The sequence below is a fragment of the Dipteris shenzhenensis genome, chromosome 1, assembly GCF_047967505.1.
Source record: "Dipteris shenzhenensis isolate YYH24624 ecotype China chromosome 1, Dip_SZ_1.0, whole genome shotgun sequence".
Taxonomy (NCBI): Eukaryota; Viridiplantae; Streptophyta; class Polypodiopsida; order Gleicheniales; family Dipteridaceae; genus Dipteris; species Dipteris shenzhenensis.
In genome coordinates this window covers 5,305,829-5,325,516 of record NC_141596.1, presented here as the reverse complement: position 1 = coordinate 5,325,516, position 19,688 = coordinate 5,305,829, and the positions used below count along the sequence as shown (strand labels likewise).

The 19,688-nt window shown below is 41.5% G+C and overlaps 1 protein-coding gene across 1 annotated transcript; it reads right to left on the bottom strand.

Moving 5' to 3' along the window:
- Positions 1 to 13,138: 13,138 nt before the first annotated feature.
- Positions 13,139 to 18,799, bottom strand: LOC147905284 (homeobox-leucine zipper protein HOX32-like). Its single transcript, XM_087379295.1, has 18 exons — positions 18,492 to 18,799; positions 18,155 to 18,314; positions 17,607 to 17,707; positions 17,404 to 17,494; positions 17,212 to 17,307; positions 16,970 to 17,083; positions 16,677 to 16,760; positions 16,318 to 16,473; positions 16,154 to 16,228; positions 15,931 to 16,037; positions 15,517 to 15,694; positions 15,257 to 15,427; positions 15,001 to 15,084; positions 14,776 to 14,913; positions 14,337 to 14,662; positions 14,095 to 14,200; positions 13,848 to 13,997; positions 13,139 to 13,659 (listed from the first exon to the last, which is right to left on the bottom strand). Exons 1-18 carry the CDS (start codon positions 18,752 to 18,754, stop codon positions 13,477 to 13,479), a joined length of 2,583 nt encoding a protein of 860 aa, XP_087235421.1. The 5' UTR covers positions 18,755 to 18,799; the 3' UTR covers positions 13,139 to 13,476.
- Positions 18,800 to 19,688: the final 889 nt, after the last annotated feature.

Here is a 19,688-nt window from a genome sequence, read left to right as displayed (position 1 = left end):
CTAGAAATCCTCGCCCATTTCCTTACTCTCGTACAAAAGTCTCAAAAACACAAAGTCTAGAAATCCGTAGCCATTCCAACTAGGATAGGCCAATTAGTCCCTTATTTAGCAAACTAGCTTGCTTAACCAAGGCAAAATCATACTGGAAAAGTATCATATGCAAGCCAACCAAACTTTCTCGAGTTGTTTGGGATGAAACAATGCCTAAGTCCAAAGATTGAAGTGTACCTTCAAGAATACAACTAATTGATTAGCTTGGAAGGGGGGACACCAAAACTTAGCTGAACATCAATCTCTAGCAAGTGTGTGCATTTTAAGGTTGCACCATTATATGTGCTACATGTTTAACTCTAAGAAACACAACAATCAACAATACCCACAAAACATGCATTTGCTATGTATTTTGGGTCTAAAGAAATCGCAAGGATCCAAGATCAATAGTCATCGACCCTATCGAGGGATGATCCATGATGTTACCAAAGATCTTAACATTAAACATCCTTCCAAATGGATTTGAAAATGTATATACCACGAGAAGTTAATTGGAGGAGCCCCACTCCTTTGCATCCATCCTTCAATGCTCTACAAGTTTGTTCTCACTCTCACATAAAGGTAGTGTATATCCTTCCAGCTTTCCCTCCATCTTTTCTCATGTCTCCTTAGGTATATACACTTCCACAAATTTTCTCAAAACTTGGCAATCCAACACTTCTACATCTGCCCATTGTTCGATTGAGTCTATGATTCACACATTTTGTTAGAATCTTAGATGAGGATACATAGTCCTTAAGCTTGAGGTCTAAGAACCATCCCAAGTTTTATGCAGTTCCAGTTCTAAGCCTTGGTGCAAAAGCAAAAATTTGGGCAGCGCTAATCAAGTTGGGGCTCCAACTTGCTGAACCAAGCTTCACTAATTTGGTGCTAACAAAGACAGTGTAGGGAAGTTGTCCAGGGTCCATCCACCTCGAGCTTTCATATCCGGTAATTTCCTCCAAAAATCCTTGATGGGGTTACTAGGAAGTGGTATTCATCAAAATCATACCCATCATTGGAATTTGGCATGGGAGTGCGAATTGGATTATCTAGATCTTCATATTCAAAATTAAATATTGGGTCATTTTTCGCTAATGGCAGCACAAGTAGTGTCGGAGGTGATGGCAGGACAGGGAGAGAATCTGGGGACATGGGGGAGAAATATGGAAGAGTGTTAGTTGTGGGAGGGGAATAAAATGGGAGGGAGGGAAGAATTGGGCAAATGGTTTGAGTAGCTTGGTAATCCTCGAGGGTAGGATTAGCAAGGGAAGGGAAGAAGTTAGGTGTGAGGGTTAGTAAGTTTGCGACTATTGGGTTAGTTGAAAGTGGTGAGAGGCATGAGAAAAGAGACAATGAAGGGAGTAGATGTTAGGCCGGAGCTCAGGGAAGGCTAAGAGGGTGGTAGCAACAAGGGTAAGTGAGGTTATGAGATTGGCATAGAGAGTGGTTAGATATGGGAAGTTAGATGTGAGGAGATAGGCCATGTCATTCTCCAACATTTCTTTTTGTTGGTGCAATGGGATCATCGACTGCAAGGGTGGGACATAGGTTACCACCTTTTCCAACACTGTTTCTGTTAAGGATAGGGAATAGTGATTCGTGATTGTGGCGGCATTCACATTATTTAAGTTAACACATATTCTTAGCTTCTTGTTGCATTTAGGCACAATGACGATGGGAAACCCAATCAATGTGCTCAATCTCATAGATGAATCCTCCATCTAAGAGTTTTTCCAGCTCATCGACCATGGTGCCATATTTTGGATTTGTTCTATACGGTCCACATACCTTAGGGTGGAGACCTTCCCTAATAGGTATCGTGTGTACTACCACTTCTAGTGAAATTCCCTTCATTTCCTTGTATGACCATGCTAGGCAGTCTCGGTATTCCATTAGGAGTGTTTTTAGCATTGTTTCCTCCTCTTGTGTGAGTTGTTTCCCAATGAATACCAAATTATCTTCTTCCCCTTCAAGGGCAAGGTTTATTGTGCGAGTTTTGGCCGGTCCCTCATAGACTGGAGTCTCTCCCCATCAGGGTACCATTCAAGAGGAGGTGGCTTAGATTTTGGGGGAGATGGCTTGGTAAGATACAACTCAACAATCCTAGTTTGGACTCATTCGAACTCATTGAAGTCATCGGCCTTGGCTTTGCGACAATATCCTCCTTCAGCTTTCTTGCACGATCTTCTACTATTACTTAACTTTGGAGTTTTACTTTGGGATGTTTGACCGCCATTAGGGCATGGAGGATGGCTGAATCATTGTCAAAGACATGGTCTTCAAATTGAGCATTTTTAGCCTTTATTTCAAGGTCCCAAGGAAAATATGGTTGCTCTCTAATGCTCAAACCATTCATATGCATCATGCATATAGTAGAGGCTTGACATATCACCCAATGGTAGCCTCTTCTTGATAAAATGGTGCCACCCTTATAACAAGTGTAGAAGCTGTCTTTTTTTCACACTTGTAACACAAGAAAATTGATCAAGCTTTGAGCTAAGATTATATTAAATCTAGAACGTGTTTGAAGGAAAATACAAGGGCTTAAAGTCTTACCTTTGAGTTTAAGCATTGTGAGCTTGTCCCTTCCCATCTGACTGCAATCCGACTAGCAAAGAGTGTCAATCAATAAAAATCTCCCAAAGCCCTTATTTTCTCCATCAACAATCTCAGCAATGTCAAGAAGTGTAAGATGCAATACTTAATGATTGTGTAATTGCAGTGAGGCCTTATTTAAAACTTATTGTGAGGCATATTTGCATACACAGACAAGAAGACAGAGAGAGAGAAAGGCATATTTTTATACACACACAAAAGAAGAGAGAGAGAGAGGTGAATAGAGGTGAAAGTAAGGACAAAAAGCGTTGAGATATGGGCTACAAAACTAAGAGATGAATTGAGTGAAAGCTTAGAAATGAGAGTTATAAAAAAGACTAATAAAGAACTAGAAAAATAAAAAGAAAAGCTACTAACACATACACCAAAGCTTCCTCCATTGGTAGTCCAAACCTATTGTACACCCTCCTAGAGAGGCAGATCTATACTGCTAAATTGTTGCTGATGTACAAGGGATCTTAAGAGTGCATAGAGGATGAACAGAGGGATGGAAAGAAGCTACTAAATAATGGGACTGAATGAGGAAATGAGGGGCTAAAGGGTCCTTTGAATAGGGGACGAGCATTTTCCGAGCGAAATCTTCCGAGCGTCCGAGCGAAGGAAAAAAAAAGCTTCCAACTATGCAAAAATATAACAAAAATGGATCAGAAGAAAACATAGTTTCACTTAGAAATATGAAAAGTATTATAGGAATGCCTATTTTATACATGAATATTTATGTGAATCTTTGGGAATGGTGAGAACATAATGGGATGGCTTTTGAAGAAACCCACATGTAGAGTAGACTTCTCTATGAAAATTCCCTTATGATCCTTCTTATAACTTTTTACTTAATAGGGGGTGACATTGAAAAACCTCTCTCAACCTATCTTTATGAAAGGGTTTCTTCAAAGAAAACTCATTGAAGCAAGCCATCAAGGTAGTTTTGCCAGCGAAACCCCTTTGAACAAGGTCTTTCAAGGTAGTTTCGCTGGCAAAACTACCTTGGACAGCACTTTTAAAAGTGACATAACTTTCACATCCAATGTCCAAATATAGTCATTCAGCCACTCAAATTGATCGAAAAACCCCATTTGAGCACCTCTATGGGGTTATATTTTGGAAAACCTTGCATATATAGTATTAAATATTACATGTATTTTATGAGAGTGATATATAAGCCCAAGTTAATACTTATTTATAGTAATTTAAACTTCTGTAGAAACATGTCCATAAATATCTTGTTATTAATACTATAAAAACACTTGAAAGATATTGCCATATGATATAAATGTGTTTAATAAGTAATTATTTATGTATAATAGTATTATATTGAGAGTGATTATGAGGGATGTTTCTTAAATGAATTATTTTTCAAGACTTTTTTAAGGTAATAACAAGGGTACAAAGGTGCCAAATAGGTGTTGAATGTGTGTAGTGTAAGAGATCCTCTATTTAATTGTAAGCTCTCAAACCATATGCATGTATGTGCACACCACGGTAGCCTACATCACCTCATAGTGCAAGAGCCATAGTCCCTAAGTAGTAAAGACATGTGGTAACTTGGAGGCTATAATGGAGGTGCTCTAAACTCAGCTTGGACTACTTGATGTGGATTGAAGCGTGGGAGAGAGAGAGATAGAGAGAGAGAGAGAGAGAGAGAGAGAGAGAGGGAGAGAAATGATATGATATGATATGGTTGTATTAAAGTCTACTGTGAGACCCTTCAAGACCTATGGATTGGTAACCACTCTCAACTAATGGTGATCCCTTACATCGAGTCAGAGAAAATATTACGTAGTGAGTATCTTACCTATTTCAGCCAATTGGATGGGGTAGGGTGTTTGTTCCTTTGCCCATAACTCCCTTATCAAGATAGATTTGTGTAAAGTTTCTATGCTTTCCCAATACATCCTAGAGAGCATGAGTGGTGGCCAAGTAGGGCATCCATGGAAGATTACTATCTGCACTAGCATGGTGTACAAAAACTTTCTCATTTTTGAATTCCATAAATGAGCCTTCTTGCATTTATTTTTGGAAGCTTTGCAAAGCTTTCAAACCTCCTATAATCTCCTTTTCACACATGCATTCCATTTGTAGTGGTTTGAAAAATCTAGCCCTAGGTATTTATATGTGTTGACTATTTTCAAAGGATCCCCTTCAAAGATGACATCCACTTGTTTATTGTTGGTATTAAACCACAAAATCTAGAAAAGACCCAAGGTAGTTTATCACACCCATGATATATGTGTTGACTACTTTCAAAGGCTCCCCTTCAAAGGTGACATCCACTTGTTATTGTTGGTATTAAAGCACAAAGTCTAGAAAAGGCTTTTTGTGGTGTTACAAAGACACAAAGCTTTATTTGCCACAATATAAATAAGAATCTCACTACATAAATGATGATGTATACCAAGATCACACACGACCAAAAGACTAACTTTCACTTTTATCAAATTCCATTGGCTAACTGAGATAAAGAGGCCACCCACGACTAGCACAAGATGGCATGAACTACTATGACACATGTAGTATATATAGAGAAAACTGCTCCACAAGAAGCTCCTCAATCACCAAAGGGAACACCAATCACTAATCTAGCTCACCTCCTAGTACTTGAAGAGATGCCAAAGGTTAGGTAGCCCTCTACAAATCAAGGAGCCAACTCTTATGAGGAATAATCAAGAATTCATATCATCAAACGCTAAGGCGATGAAGAAGAAGTGGCCATGACCACCTCTACATGAAATAATGCCACTTGGCATAGGACATGCATCACTTGGGGTCGAGTATCTCCCCCACAAGTTTTGCAATAAGAGCCCCCAATGTTAACAAGCAAACCAAAAAGAACTATCTGCTAAAATCATTCACATACCAAAATCTACTGCGACCATACCTAGAAAATGGCTCAACAGATGTGATGCTTCAAAAAGCATAATCTTCATCCACATAGTCGCATGTGGTTTTTCTTGAACGAAAGGTGCATACTAATTTCCTTGCTCTCCATCGACCAAACAAGCCTTTGAGCTGCTAGCTTCTTTACTTTTTGACATCTTAGGCTTGCTTATAGTAGTCCTTTTCCTCATGGCCTTCATGACCACAATATTCACACACTGGCATAGCCCTTTTTCCGGTATATTGCTTTGCTGTTTTCATCTCACTGCATATGCATGTTCTCTTGTTCTTGTAATATTCATCTCCACTCTTCTTTCCTCATGTAGTAACATAGCAACAATTTCATGAAAATATAATGATTCATATTTTACCCATAGAATGGTGACCGACTCATAGTAATTAGGTGATAGGCTTGTCAGCAAAATTGCTTTGGCATCATCATCCTCTACTCCCACTCTCAGACCTAAATGTTGTTTCACAAAAGCCTGCATTTAATTCAAGTGTGTCACCAGTGAGTCACCATCCCCCATTTGGAAAGAAAAAAGCACTTGCTTTAGCATAACCTTCGAATTGCATACTCTGGAGCCAAAGAGTGTTTCCAACATGCTCTAATTCTGAGAAGCCATCTTTGTAATTTCCACGAGATGAAAGACATCCACTCTAAGTGATCAACCTAGAAGGCTCAGATCCTTCTCATTCTTCAAGTCCCAAGCTTGAATTTTCTCAACCTTGGTTGTTTTCTAGCTTCTCCAATCCGAACATGACCCCCTGAGCCCCTTCTCCATAAAGAGCATCCTGGCAAAAAATTTCCATGAAGGAAAGTTCTTCCGATCAAATCTAATGAATGACATTTCTGATATTCTAGACTATGTGGAAGTATTAGAATAGCTATCCATGTTAACTGACAAACCTTAGGCTTGAGAAAATCGTCTTAGACACCAATTGTTGGTATTAAAGCACAAAATCTAGAAAAGACCTAAGATAGTTGATCACACCAAAGTAGTCTATATTATGAGAACCACATCATCCCTATGGGGCTTGTTGTGGTGGTATTAACAAGAAACAAAGCTTTATCATCCACAATATAAAGAAGAACATCACCACATTATACGACGAGGTGCACCAAATTGACAAATGAGATAAAGACTCGCAGAGGGCAAGTCGAGAGGCAAAGAGGATACTCGGATAGCAGCGTATCAGCAGCTACCCACATGGTAGCCTAAGTATTGTGTTGACATTTTCCTAAGAGAACAAATATAAGAAATGAATAAGGTTAGCATCCTTAGAATTTATGTTATCACATAAATTTAAACTTATATAAGAGTGCATAAAAATGTTCATACCAGGAATCCATAAGGCTAGAAACAAATGCTACTTTTAATTTCCATAAATGGTGGAATACTATAATTAACAAATATACCAAATGCTTCATGAGAAGCACAAGAAGATTACGAGGGTGGCGGCAGATGGGTATGAAAGTGACAATAGCCATGATGGAGCACATAGTGATACTAGTGGAGATAGTCATGGCACCAGAGGTGGTGATGGTACAAGTAGTGCAAGATGGGAGTAGGGGTTATAGTATTGGAGATGAGGGACTAGAGGTCTAGAATCACTAGCAGATCAGAGAGCAAGATTGAAATCCCATTATGAGTGCTAGCTAGAGACACATGACTATAGGTGTAATTGGCCGTCTATGTACTTTTTTACGTTTGGACCATTAATATGTTTACTTACTTTCATTGTATGTTTGCATCTTTAACTTGCATTCAAATTTATGGTCTTTGAATAGATCAAATAGAAATTATGAAATAAAATAGTTTTACAAGACAGTGAAGGAATTACTACCATATCTTCCATGGCTCATAATGTGTGGTCCATAAGCATCTAATTCCATCTAATAGTGCTTCTATCACCAACATCATATGCTTCCATAGGCTTGTAGCCATATTATTGGCGATAGGCTTCTCTTCATTCTCATACCCTTAAAGTCTTCATGGGCTTTGATAATGTATCTATCACCAATCATATGCTTCCATAGGATTTTAGTCTTCATGGGGGGGTGAGGGTGTTGTGATAGGATCCATCCCAAATCTCAACGATCCCCAAATTTTAGAATTGGAGGAATATTGGACTCCTTAAGACTGTGGAATCTTGGATTCACATAGTATAGGTGATCCATGGAAAGAAATCTCCCATACTTCTCATACAAAATGTAGCCTAGCTTTTCAATGTGGTGAATATATAAACTATCACCACACGAAGGGCAAGCACAAATCTTGAGACATGGAGTCCAAAAAACGACATGAGTCAAAGTACTAAAAAATGAGTTAAAATATGTATTTGAGCAATCATGCAAGCCGAGATCATGCCTTGTCCACATTAAAGTTCCAGTTAGTTAAAGGTTTTGTTGGATAATTATAAAAACTATTCCTCAAAACTTGTAGCTTATTGATCAAAGGAGTGATATACACATCCATATTATTCACCTTATTCTTCCTTGGGAAAATAAGCATTATCATCAAATTTTCCTTCTTTATATTGTACTCCACTAGCCAAGTAGATTCGAATCGAGATTGATGAGCTGGATGGATTTATGCCATGCATTGTTAATGAAGGACATAAATGAAGAGGCTTGTTCTTATGTGGATTTCCTTCATGTGCATCCATAGAAGTTAGGGGAAAAGTAAGAATGTATTTAATCTTGCATGAACACATCACCATTATCTTCATTCATTTCATGCTCCTCGTCATTGCCTCCATGCAAGGGGGATTGTCTTCTTTATAAGATGCCTAAAATGCATTGCTAACTAGGATCCATAAGGATGATTTTTCATAGCATGCTCATGCATAGATCTTGGAAGTGTTTCCTATGCCGATCACAAGAGCTGATGTGAAAAGGCAGATAAATTTAAGCAAATAAAGTTATTGAGGAGAAAGTAGCATGAAAACCCCTTTCATACCTCCTTATTTAAAGCAATCATAGGTGGCAGTTAGAAGCAACCACAATCTCAAATATGTGTCATGGTTATAGTACATTGTCTACTCCCAATTTTGCATCATGCACAAATCATAAGGCATGCTTTCATGCAAATATAGGTCCCATGTATGGTCATGCCTTAGAACAAGGGATCCCATCTATGGTCCTAGTTTTACACTGTGCACAATCACAAGGTATTCTTTAACGTAGATATAGAGCTCTCATGTATGGTCACTCTTTGGAACCCAATGAACTTGAGGTCATCTACAAAACAAAGAACCTATAAATTGAAAGATGGGAGTGGAAAGATAACAAGGCATCTTAATTTAATCATGAAATAATTATACTTTTTCGTACCATAAGAACCCATAAATTACAGAAGCCCCAAAAACATTTTGAGTTATTCACTAAAAATAAATTAAACATGAAAAGAAGCATCATTAAAATCCATAAGCCCCAAAAAATTTAAGTTATTTACTAAAAATATACTAAACATGGAAACATGCATCAAAACAGGATTTCACAATTAAATGTCCATAAAAGCAGTAAAAAACAAAGGAAGGAGTTCTACTTCTCGAAAGTGACTTCGGCAATAGCATGGAAATAATTTTCCAAAAGAAATTTGATATATGTGTTGAAAACTTTGAATATACTTGAATGTAGTGACACTTTTTTTGTATGTAGGATATGAAACCTTGTCATCGTTAAGCATTTTCATGAATATTTTTAAGCCTTATCATGGCCAAAGTTATAAGGTCTTACATTTTCCAACTATCCAATTCAATGCACTTACGTCCATGAGCTCACTAAATCCCCTAAGTCAAGCATTAAATTAGCTTTGATAAAAGTACAATGGTAATAGGTCTAAACGGCACCAAATTGAAGACAACTATCTTTCAATCCCCCAAACGTAAGATTATACTATTCTTTACTCTAGATTTCTACTCTTGTACTTCCACATAAAGGTCAATTTATTTACTTTGTTACTAGCATCAATAATCAATCGTCAAGTGCATCTTTGATATCTTCCATAATCTTCACCATTTCCACTTCTTGTCATAACCATCACCCTCTTGGTACACGAAATTCCCACTCTCTTGTCGTCCAGACCATCCATGACTTCCACTTGTCATGTATCAAGATAGGGATATTTTGTACAAGTGGTACCATTATGCAGATGCTCCATTCCATAAAAGACCCAATATATAAAGGCTAGCCAAGTGCCATGTAATCCTTAGAATTCCACATCCCCTTAAGGTCCCATATCATGATATATAAGAGAGACAAGGTCCAGTCCTTTCCAGAGTTCAAAATGCCATAAGAGGCTTATAAGGGCCTAAATTTATTAAAGCAATTTGTGTAAAGGGGTGGGTACCATGTTCTATCTGTGTTTCATAAAGGGGTGGGTATAGTGTTCTATTTTCATACTATCAACTTAGCAAAATGTACAAGTATTACGGGTTATCTGCACCATAAGGTCATTACTATTTCCCTTAATACAAAGGGATAATTACACTAATCCATGGTTGAAGCTTGAGTATCTATGTTTGTCTAAAAGGATACACCAAGGTGTTTAGATTAGGGACCAAAGTATGAAGTGGTCTTTTGAAGGTCTAAAGCATTCATGAATTCAAAAGAAAAAAGATCCATAGTTAGACTCATCCCTTATCATCATCCTTTAGTTAGCCTCATCCCTTATCCTCACCGATAGTTGGAATACTATTACTATTGAGAATAAAGGAATATTCATCATCCCTTATCATCATGATGGGCATAGTCCGCCTGTCTTCCATTGCTTCCTTCACCACCCAAGGACACCATCATGTCAGCACCCTGAAGTACAAAGTATTATAGGTACAAGGTCGTCCATCACATTTAATATAAATGAGGTGGTCCGAGGGATCCCTTCGGAACATTCACAATTTTAATCCATATAAATTACCTAACATGTGGTAGAATAAACCGCAGTTATAACTATGCGCCCTAGGTAAGGCCCACCGGTTTCCAATTATCGAAGTAATGTACCATGTATTGTATAAATCAAAGTAATGGAAGGCTAACCACACTCTTTTCCATGGTTTTCTTTCTACGATTTCCTACTTTTATGATCCAATATGATTTCCTACTTTTATGGTCCATCGATATGCTGACAAGTCTGAACCACACAAGGGTCCCCGAACGGATGTGTGTGTGTGTGTGTGTATGTATATGTATATAGGTATGTATACATACATACATACATACATACATACATACATACATATATATATATATATATATATATGGGCGGGGGGGGGGGGGGCGTGAGTTGTATATGCAATCAATCTAAGTATGATGGCAAAGATATCTTGAATTTTTTGCCACCCACTGGTCGAGAATTTCTCTAGAAGGTTCTGTACCACTTTAAAGACCAGCCCACCCCTAGGGCAAGAGGACAGAGAGGGAGAGGGGAGCTGCAAGAGTGAGAGGTAGGGACTAAAGGCATGCATCATCAATCTCTCAAGCCCAATTGATGATATTACTTGTAATCAATTGATCGATAAGGCCATAGATTAATTATTGACAAGAGAGGCGGTGAGTGAAGAAATTAATAAATTTTCAACAGGAGAGTGAATAGGAATAGGAAAGTGATATTGTATTATGTTTAGCATAGTATATAACAATGCTTCTTTATGAAATGTGACTTACATGCAACCTGCTAGGCTAACCACTCTTATTAATTGCTAAATCAATCTTGCCAAAATGATTTTTTTATCAACACTATAAAAATTGATAGTTCATTAAATTTCTTTTTATTTTAAGCATGCTAAATAAAGTTTCAAATCTAAGTATTGTCTACGTGAAATACTGTGTTACTATACATTTGTGAGCATTTTGTAATCACATGTAATAGTTTTTTGTGCTCCTCTTTTTTTTTCTTTGAACATGCAAGTCTCACTTTATAACAGGTTGGGTCAAGCTCTCAAAAAAAAAATCCTAATACACAAAAAGAATTACAAAAAATATGCCAAATTATGGACGCACATGCACCCTCAACCTGCGCACTTAAAGCAACTCCAAGCTACCAACTACTGTGACTAAACAGTGGCTGGTAATAGGATATCCTAGCAATGTAGCACGAACTAAATGCAAAGATGCCATTCAATTTAGATAAAAGTCTTGGAACCAATCAGGGCGCTTCAATATTTAGCCCTTTCTCATGGCATCCTTAAGTTGCTAAAAAGACTTCTGCTGCACCACACCCCATTGAAAAGAAACTCCTTTTCTTCTCAACAAGTTCATTGGATGCACTATCTTTGTGAAATCATCACAAAAGTGTTAGCATGGCAAAGTCCACAAGGTACCTTTCAAAAATCCCAATTGAGATGTGATCTTAACTTCACATCTTGACTTCAAAGAACACACTTTGTATTGATGAAATATATCTTTGTACTAAATTTTTGTAGTCAAGACTATCGCTTAGCCATTGTATTAGCTTGCAAGAATGAACATCAAGACATAAAGATATATCATATGTGAAAGAAAGCTTTGAACTTTCTTGAGTTTTTTATAAAACATATAACATATGGGTATCAATGGAAATGGGATTGTGTTGTTATTACTAATTTAAAATAATTGAAATAACTGTGTTGGTGTAATTCAAATCATACTAATTACTTGAAAGTTGAGTAGGGGTACACCAATCCCCCTGAAGAGAAAAAACCAATCTTAAGTCGTGCTTGAAACATTGAAACAGAAAGCTTTGAACTTTCTTGAGTTTTCTTATAAATCGTATAACATATGGGTATCAATGGAAATGGGGTTGTGTTGTTATTACTAATTTAGAATAATTGAAATAACTATGTTGGTGTGATTCAAATCATACTAATTACTTAAAAGTTCAATAGGGGTACACCAATTCCCCCCAAGAGAAAAAACTAATCTTAAATCGTGCTTGAAACATTGGAACAGAAAGCTTTGAACTTTCTGTAACATATGGGTATCAATGGAAATGGGATTGTGTTGTTATTACTAATTTAAAATAAATGAAATAACTATGTTAGTGTAATTCAAATCATACTGATTACTTTTATAATTACTTAAAAGTTCAGTAGGGGTACACCAATCCCCCTGAAGAGGAAAAACCAGTCTTAAGTCATGCTTGAAACATTGGAACTATATGTGCATGTATTTGCTGAGCAACCTGATACTTAAGTTTACATATTTGAAAGTTCAAAATTGCCGATGAACTTACTTTGCCTCTTGTCCTCTGGTAAATTTGGGACGAACACAACCAACCTTTGATTCATGTGGAGGCCCTTTGGACTCACTCAAATAACTTTTAACAAGATGAATTTTACTCATGTGGCCTTCCAAGAGAGAGAGGAGGAGGAGAGAGAGAGAGAGAGAGGTGCACGTTGCCCAATGTAAGAGATGGAGAGAAATGGACGAGAAGAGATGGAATATTCAATGAATGCAAGTCCAAATTTTAACAAAACCATGGAAGAGGAAGAGGAGAGAGAGGGAATGACTGCACTTCCAAAAAAGCAAACCCAAAGTTGAAAGAGATGCTCTAAAATCAACACCCAACCAATCAAAGAATTTGAAAGAAAAACACATTAGAAATTATTTTTTCTTTTGAAAGTGCTGAACCTTCACTAAGGCTACCTAAGGGCAGGCCAAAAACCAAATTGCGGAAGGACACCTTAAAAATACCAGAAGAAAAACCTTTTTACAAAAATCCGAGAAAAACAAAGGGCAGGATCTGATGAGGGCAGGTCACTTGGGCCCCTAAACGAACAGAAAAACTCACACAGCACACTTCGTCACTTCACTTCAATGAAGTCTACAAGAGTGTGTGCAGTGTGTATAGATAGATAGACACATCATATATGAGGAGCATGGACTTAGTATATGATATTGTAGATATCTATTGACGGTGTGGATTTTACAGTGGGTTCTCAAAACTGGTTGGCTTGTCGTGTGTTTGGTTATCAGAGTAGCAGGGGATGATGGAGGTCGCCCTTGATGTTCACCAGGGACCAGTTGACGTAGAGGAAGGCCACACCATGGATGTTATCGTCATCGTCCAGCACCTTCCAAGCTATGGCGCGATCATAAGACGCTGGGCGACCCTGACTGGAGAGACGTACACCCGCTGCAAGGCACGCATAGCCCTGCCAAAACACCCCCCCCAAATCTTGGGATCAATTCTGAACCTCGGAATACATTTTCAGACCATTAATTCGTTCGATTTTGAAAGGCAGGCAGGCAGGCAGGCAGACATGCTTGATCGATGTTTTTGAAGGCAGGCTGTGATGATGGATGACTGTGCAAGTGAATTTAGGCAGAGGGGATGTGTTACCTGCTGCATCACTTGATTGAACACCGTGCACAGACTTTTCCTCGCATCTTCATCCAGCGTCTTCTCCCAGGACAGCTCTTGTAGAGCAATTGAGGATGTCTCCAGCATGTCTAGGCCCGCTTGATTTGCAAAGGTGAACACCGGCAGCGACTACACCATGAAAAATTTCAGTTTCGATCGTCCGTGGAGATGATAGCGAAAACCATCAATCTGTTGTTGGACTATCAAACACGATCGAATTGCTCACCTTGCATGAGCAGCACATGACCGCATCCCCGAGCTTCCACAGGGACTTGAGGTATTCTTCACTGCTCTCATTTTCCACTCGAACGAGGTCTATCCCAAGATTCAGCCTGCAAAAAACACAGCAAGAGAGATAAAGAAATGCCTCCGTCGCCGATCCTCTGCATGATTTACATCTATTTGCAGAAGCCATCAAACAATGAGCTTTTATCATCGCAAATACTAGGCAATGTAACGATTGCTTACTTATAGCTCCTGCATATCCAGCGCGCGAGAACCAGACCCTCGGATGTTCCGGGAACGTGTCTTGCAGGCCCCAAATTCGAATTGACGCGAGGGGGAGCCAGCGCCATTGCAACTCTTTGCACCGTAGAGACCACATTGCGTACGTATTGTCGAGCCAAAGAGGCTACGCTCTCCTGCATGCGGCTTTCGTAGTTGAACTGGAACGCGATGGTCAAAACCGATCTCAGATGCAACGCGCTATTATCACTGTTCAATCTACCAGTTCCAGATCCGACCTCAAGGGTGGAAGCCAAATCTAGAGTTCTTGTGGTGGATGGTCCACTTTCCTGCTCATGTCAAAGCATCACCTACCTCAATCAGAAGCTGTTGTAGCGGACAATCAGAAGATGAAAAAAACTCAGCTATGCTCTGACCGCTGGATCATTGTAAGATTTCTTACAAGGGAACCATTATCCAGGGGAATGACGCGGAAGCCCGATGGAACCAGCGGCACATCATCCGAAATGGAGGCGTCAATGGGAGCAAAAACCATCTGCGCACAAGCTCCAGCTCCGTTCTCCTCCAGGCCACTGCAAAGCTGGGTAAAACCACGGACAACAGAAAATCAGAAACGGAAAACCAACTTTGTCAGACAGAGCAGCTTGTCGCGACCCCAGCCTCCAACCTGAAGCAGGAACAGGTCGCGAGGAGCCAGCATGTGCTCCTCTTGCGCCAGGCCACGGCCCTCCAACTTTATCAACTCCAAGAACTGCCATAAAAAACAAACGATGAGCTCCATCCTGCATCACTCGGGGATACAAAGCAACTGGCAATGCATCAGCTTCAACAATCGTGGCTGATTAAAACGAAGCGATCGGCGATCGCTCAGAAATCCAAGCCAATTTTATCGCCATCAGCAACCACAGGCTTCATCAATTCACCTCTTCCTGTTCGACGGTATGGATCTGAGGGTGGAGCAGCTGCGAGCTGCATGCTGCTCCATGAAAACCAGAGAATCCCAAGCTCCCCATTCTAGTGAATTCTGAGCCATGGTCTGCCCATTCGGATCGATGCTCGCGGAGGAAACGAACCAGCAATGCCGGCGGCACATTCTGCGTACAAGTCCCACACCATCGTCATTCCGAGCGTACATTCGAAAGGGCGCTTCTACCATAGTTTTCATGTCGCGTGTGATATCCACCTGCAGCAGCATCGACGCCTTGGCGCAAAGAGTGCCTCCATTCGCTGAATGCAGACGTACTCCCAGCTCTCTCGAGTTAACAGGCGCTTTCACCACGACTGTCACGTCGTCCATTCCATCACTGGCCGTTGCCGTCCATCCATCGTCCGCAAAACCATTCACAGCATCGTTGAAACCTCTGCGTACATCCAGATAACATCAAGTCAGCCAAACGAGTGATGGGTTGCTTTGTCCGTCACTAATCAGCAACAATCATCGCGCTTGATCATGATTTCATATTCTAGCATGCAAACGAGCTAGAATTGGGATCGAGGGATGAATCTGTAAGCCCTCGAACACTAACTGGAGCAGCTCTCGATTGCATGCGGATTTGAATGCTTGCCACAATGTACATAAACTAAAATCGCAACGCACTTGGCAAGCCTGTGGCTGAGCGACCGCAGTACGGCAGCTGGCTGTTGTCCACCGCAAGGAGCTTCCACAACGGCTTCATGAGCTACATGCCTGAGGTGTCGTAATGCCTGCGGGGGTAAATCCGAGATATTCCGGAGTCAGGTCATTGAAGTACATGCGCAGATTGATGAGAGATGAAGAGGTATGAGAATCTGTGCAGCGAACAAGATAATGCATGATATACCGCTATGGTAGCCTTGTGAGCAAGCACAGCAGAAGACTCATAGAGGGGACGCAGAACTTCGGGGACAGTCCATGGCTGCACAGGCAACAGCATTTCAATGTTCGAAGGACGATGAAGAGCCTGCTCTACTACACTGGGTGAGAGAGTGAAGAGGCAAACAGTACCTCCAGATCCATATGATCCACAATTATAACAATCGATCCACTTCCTTCACAAGGCCGGATCAAGCACCCGCTGGAATGCATCTCCGCCCTCACGAAGGACTGCATTTGAGGAGCGATGGGCGCACCATGTGCACTATTCATCGAACGCTCGCAAATCTGGACAAACCAAGTTTTCCTGTTGAAGTTAGCTCCGGTACAGATGAAATCGACTCCCAAACATCTAGAGAGGTGGATTTTCTAGAGCTTAAACATCTGGAGAAAAAATATCAACTCCAAGCAGATTTCCTAAAACTTGCAAATCAGCACGGAACTACAATGCTGGCAGCAGCATTCAACATTTATGGCGTCGGACGCCTTACCACGTAGCTCCCATCTTCCAGCATCGAAGTGTATCTCAAAGTATAGAAATCCCTCGCTGGTGCGAGAGTAGTGGGCGCATACATCTGTACGCGAGCAAGTAGACTTCACGTAAGTTACCGTGCAAGGAAGGGTTAGTTCTGGATGTCAAAATACATCTGTACACAGATGAGATAAACTTCATGTAAAGTTATCGTGCAAGCGCGGTTTGCTCTTGATGTTGTAAAACATTCGCCACCCAACCAGATTGGATTGAGACAATTTACGTCGTTTCAAAATCGTCCGGTATGCAAACCTGCATGTAGAGCACCTCGATAGTGCCTCCATTGGCAGTAGAATTAGCAAACATGGTTGTGAGACGGCGGCAGTCGCGATGCCAGGAGGGTCTATCCTTCAGGATTTCCACAACCTGGATCACGGGGAAAGTTAGAAATGAGCGTGAACAATCGGTTAAAAGCGCACAAAAATAGATTTTGCACAGGAAACTACAACGTTCAAACGATCCACAGAGGAATTTGTAAGCTTCCCGATCGTTACCCTGGCTGGTTCCAAGCTCACAAGCCCGCAAGCTCGTGCAGCTACCCCAGCACAACCATGTGAAATATTGACCATTCCAGTCGAGTCCGGACCAGGCTGCCACGACAAGAAAACACGAGGAAGTTCAGCCATGACAGGGTAGACGGACGAACATCCACACTGATTTGAACACTCGCAAAACCTTCCGCCTACCTTCATCCCAGGGATCTGGATCCAGTCAACAGCTGTTCCTGTTGCCTTCCCAAGAAACTCTGCGAGTGCTTCCTCAGCGAGAGAGAGGATTCTACAACGAGAAACAAAGGAAACAAAACGCTTTAAAAGATGAGCATTCAAAGGTAACAGGCAACAACAAGAGATCAAACGCCAAAATGTTGTACAAAACTACAAGAACAGACCCTGAATAAGTGGCATCATGCGGTGACTGTTGGGGAGTCGGCAGATGTTGCAGCCCACTCGTAACAACAGAATCACAACTGGTGTCCGTTGTTATGCCACCCTGCGATCAAACCGGAGAACAAAAAGCAAAGCGGTCACAGAACTATCTATAGACCAATTCCGAGAAAGAACATTTCATAGAATTCTTTGGACCAGCGTCAGGACTAGAACGCACCCACTGTCCGGACTATCAAGTGCACTCAACGCAAACTAAAGACGGTTCTATAATCCCCTCTATCGGGACAAGAGATCCTGCTGGGTTTAACGATTTTCGAAGCGACAAAATGTAGCTTATGAGCTGGACTCCGAACTTGTTCTCCGCTATCGGTATGAACAAAATCTACATGAAGATATCAAAAATCTAGCTTGCTAGCAGGAACTTGCAGGTTTCGCCCACTAACGAAGGCAGGCCTTGACGACCTTTCTCAGCACATTCCTAGCAGGGCGAAGCTTCGTGTAGCCATCTCTGACTACAATCGTATGAAAATTTTTGGAATGAGCGACGTACGTGCTGCAATTGTTGACGGAGATAACCGTTCTCATACAGCATCTGAGCCACTTGTTTCTGCAAACGATCATTCTCCTCCATGAGAAGCTTGTTCATTGCTGTGAGCTTCAGGTTCACGGTTTGCAGACGGCTCGACTCTTTCCGTTGCTTCTCCCGACACCTGCACAAGTACTGCGGGTCAGCACATTCTCCTCTGAATAGCACAAGACCGATCGCATACGCAAACAGCACGAGCTGCGAGCCAAGTACATTGGCACCCGATCGAGGAGAGAAGTAGCCCGATATGGCGACATGCGTTAGAAAGGCAATCCGGAGCCATGTATTGCAATGCGCATACCGTCGATTCTGGAACCACACTTTGATTTGCTTGGGCTCTATATTTTGCAAGATGGGGCATTCTCTGATGAGTTGCTGCCGGCGGAGCGAGCTGGGCTTGGGGCACTCGTTGTAGAGACGTTCAAGCGCCTGGACCTGCTCGGCGGTGTAGCGCACATATTTGCCCGAGTCCAAAGCGCCTTTATTGGACTCCCTCCCGCCCGTGGTGGCCATATGTCTGCTACTGTAAACAGAGATCTGATCGTCACAAGCGGTATCCAGCATCTCAAAAGAGCGGGATGGAGAAGGAAGGCCAAAAGGGGGAAAGAAGGGGAGATTCAGGAGAGGGGGGGGGGGGGGAGTTAGGAGGGAGGGGGGATGGAGAGGCAGGGGGGAGGAAGCCCCTGCGAGGGGAGGAGCTTCATGGGAGCATGGGAAGAGCGGCAGGAGGAGAAGCAGGAGGCTGGAGGAGGAGCAATGGAGGGGAAAGGGGGGGGGGCGGGGGTAAGTAAATGGAGAGAAAGGTTGAGGGGAAGATGATGATGAAGTCGGCAAGCTACAAGCTAGTGTGTGAGCAGAGAACAGCCGTTGAATCAGAGAATTCAGAGAAAGAAGAAGACGAAGCAAAACAGCAGTTCTGCCAAAGCTTTTAGTTGATGAGGACTCTGGCACAGACAAAGAGAGTGAGAGAAGAGAGGCATTGGACAAGTCACCCAAGCAGAGCATAGCATGAATCTATCCCTCAGATCTCTTGCTCTCATTCGATCTAAAAGCCACCCTTTGTAGGTTCCCTAGCCCCTCCATCCCATCATATCGTATCCGCCTTCCTCGTTCCGCTTTTCTGGAGCCCCCTTCTACTTTAGTAGTGCTTGGAGTTTTAGTGGCACTCCTTTTCCGCCTGTGTTTTTAGTGGCTTCCCCTGGGCCAGTTTGGCGCTTGCACGTAGTCCGATAGTGGGCAGCAGCGCGCCCAGCAAAGGCCGAGTCCAGCCAGCCCATTGTCGTGATCATCACTGCCGTTTCTTATTTATATTCACTCAAAATATATTTTGCATCTTTTGTTGTTTCCCCCCCCCCCCCTCTTCCCTGGCCCGCCCTCAGCCTTCCTTCCCAAGCCTCCTTTTCCGCCTTTGCCGTTTCCTCGTTTTCAGACTGGCTGGTATTGTAGATACCTGAACCCAACTGCGTGGTTACCTCTGACGAGCATGTGCCCAACAACA

What these genes read in the sequence shown, in the direction of transcription:
- LOC147905284 (XM_087379295.1), bottom strand. Translation starts at nt 18,754, where the DNA reads ATGCTGGATACCGCTTGTGACGATCAGATCTCTGTTTACAGTAGCAGA. An exon ending in TCCGTCAACAATTGCAGCAC is followed by an intron (nt 17,708 to 18,154) that starts GTACGTCGCTCA and finishes GTTTGATCGCAG; the next exon opens with GGTGGCATAACAACGGACAC. An exon ending in AGGCGTCGATGCTGCTGCAG is followed by an intron (nt 15,428 to 15,516) that starts GTGGATATCACA and finishes ACTTGTACGCAG; the next exon opens with AATGTGCCGCCGGCATTGCT.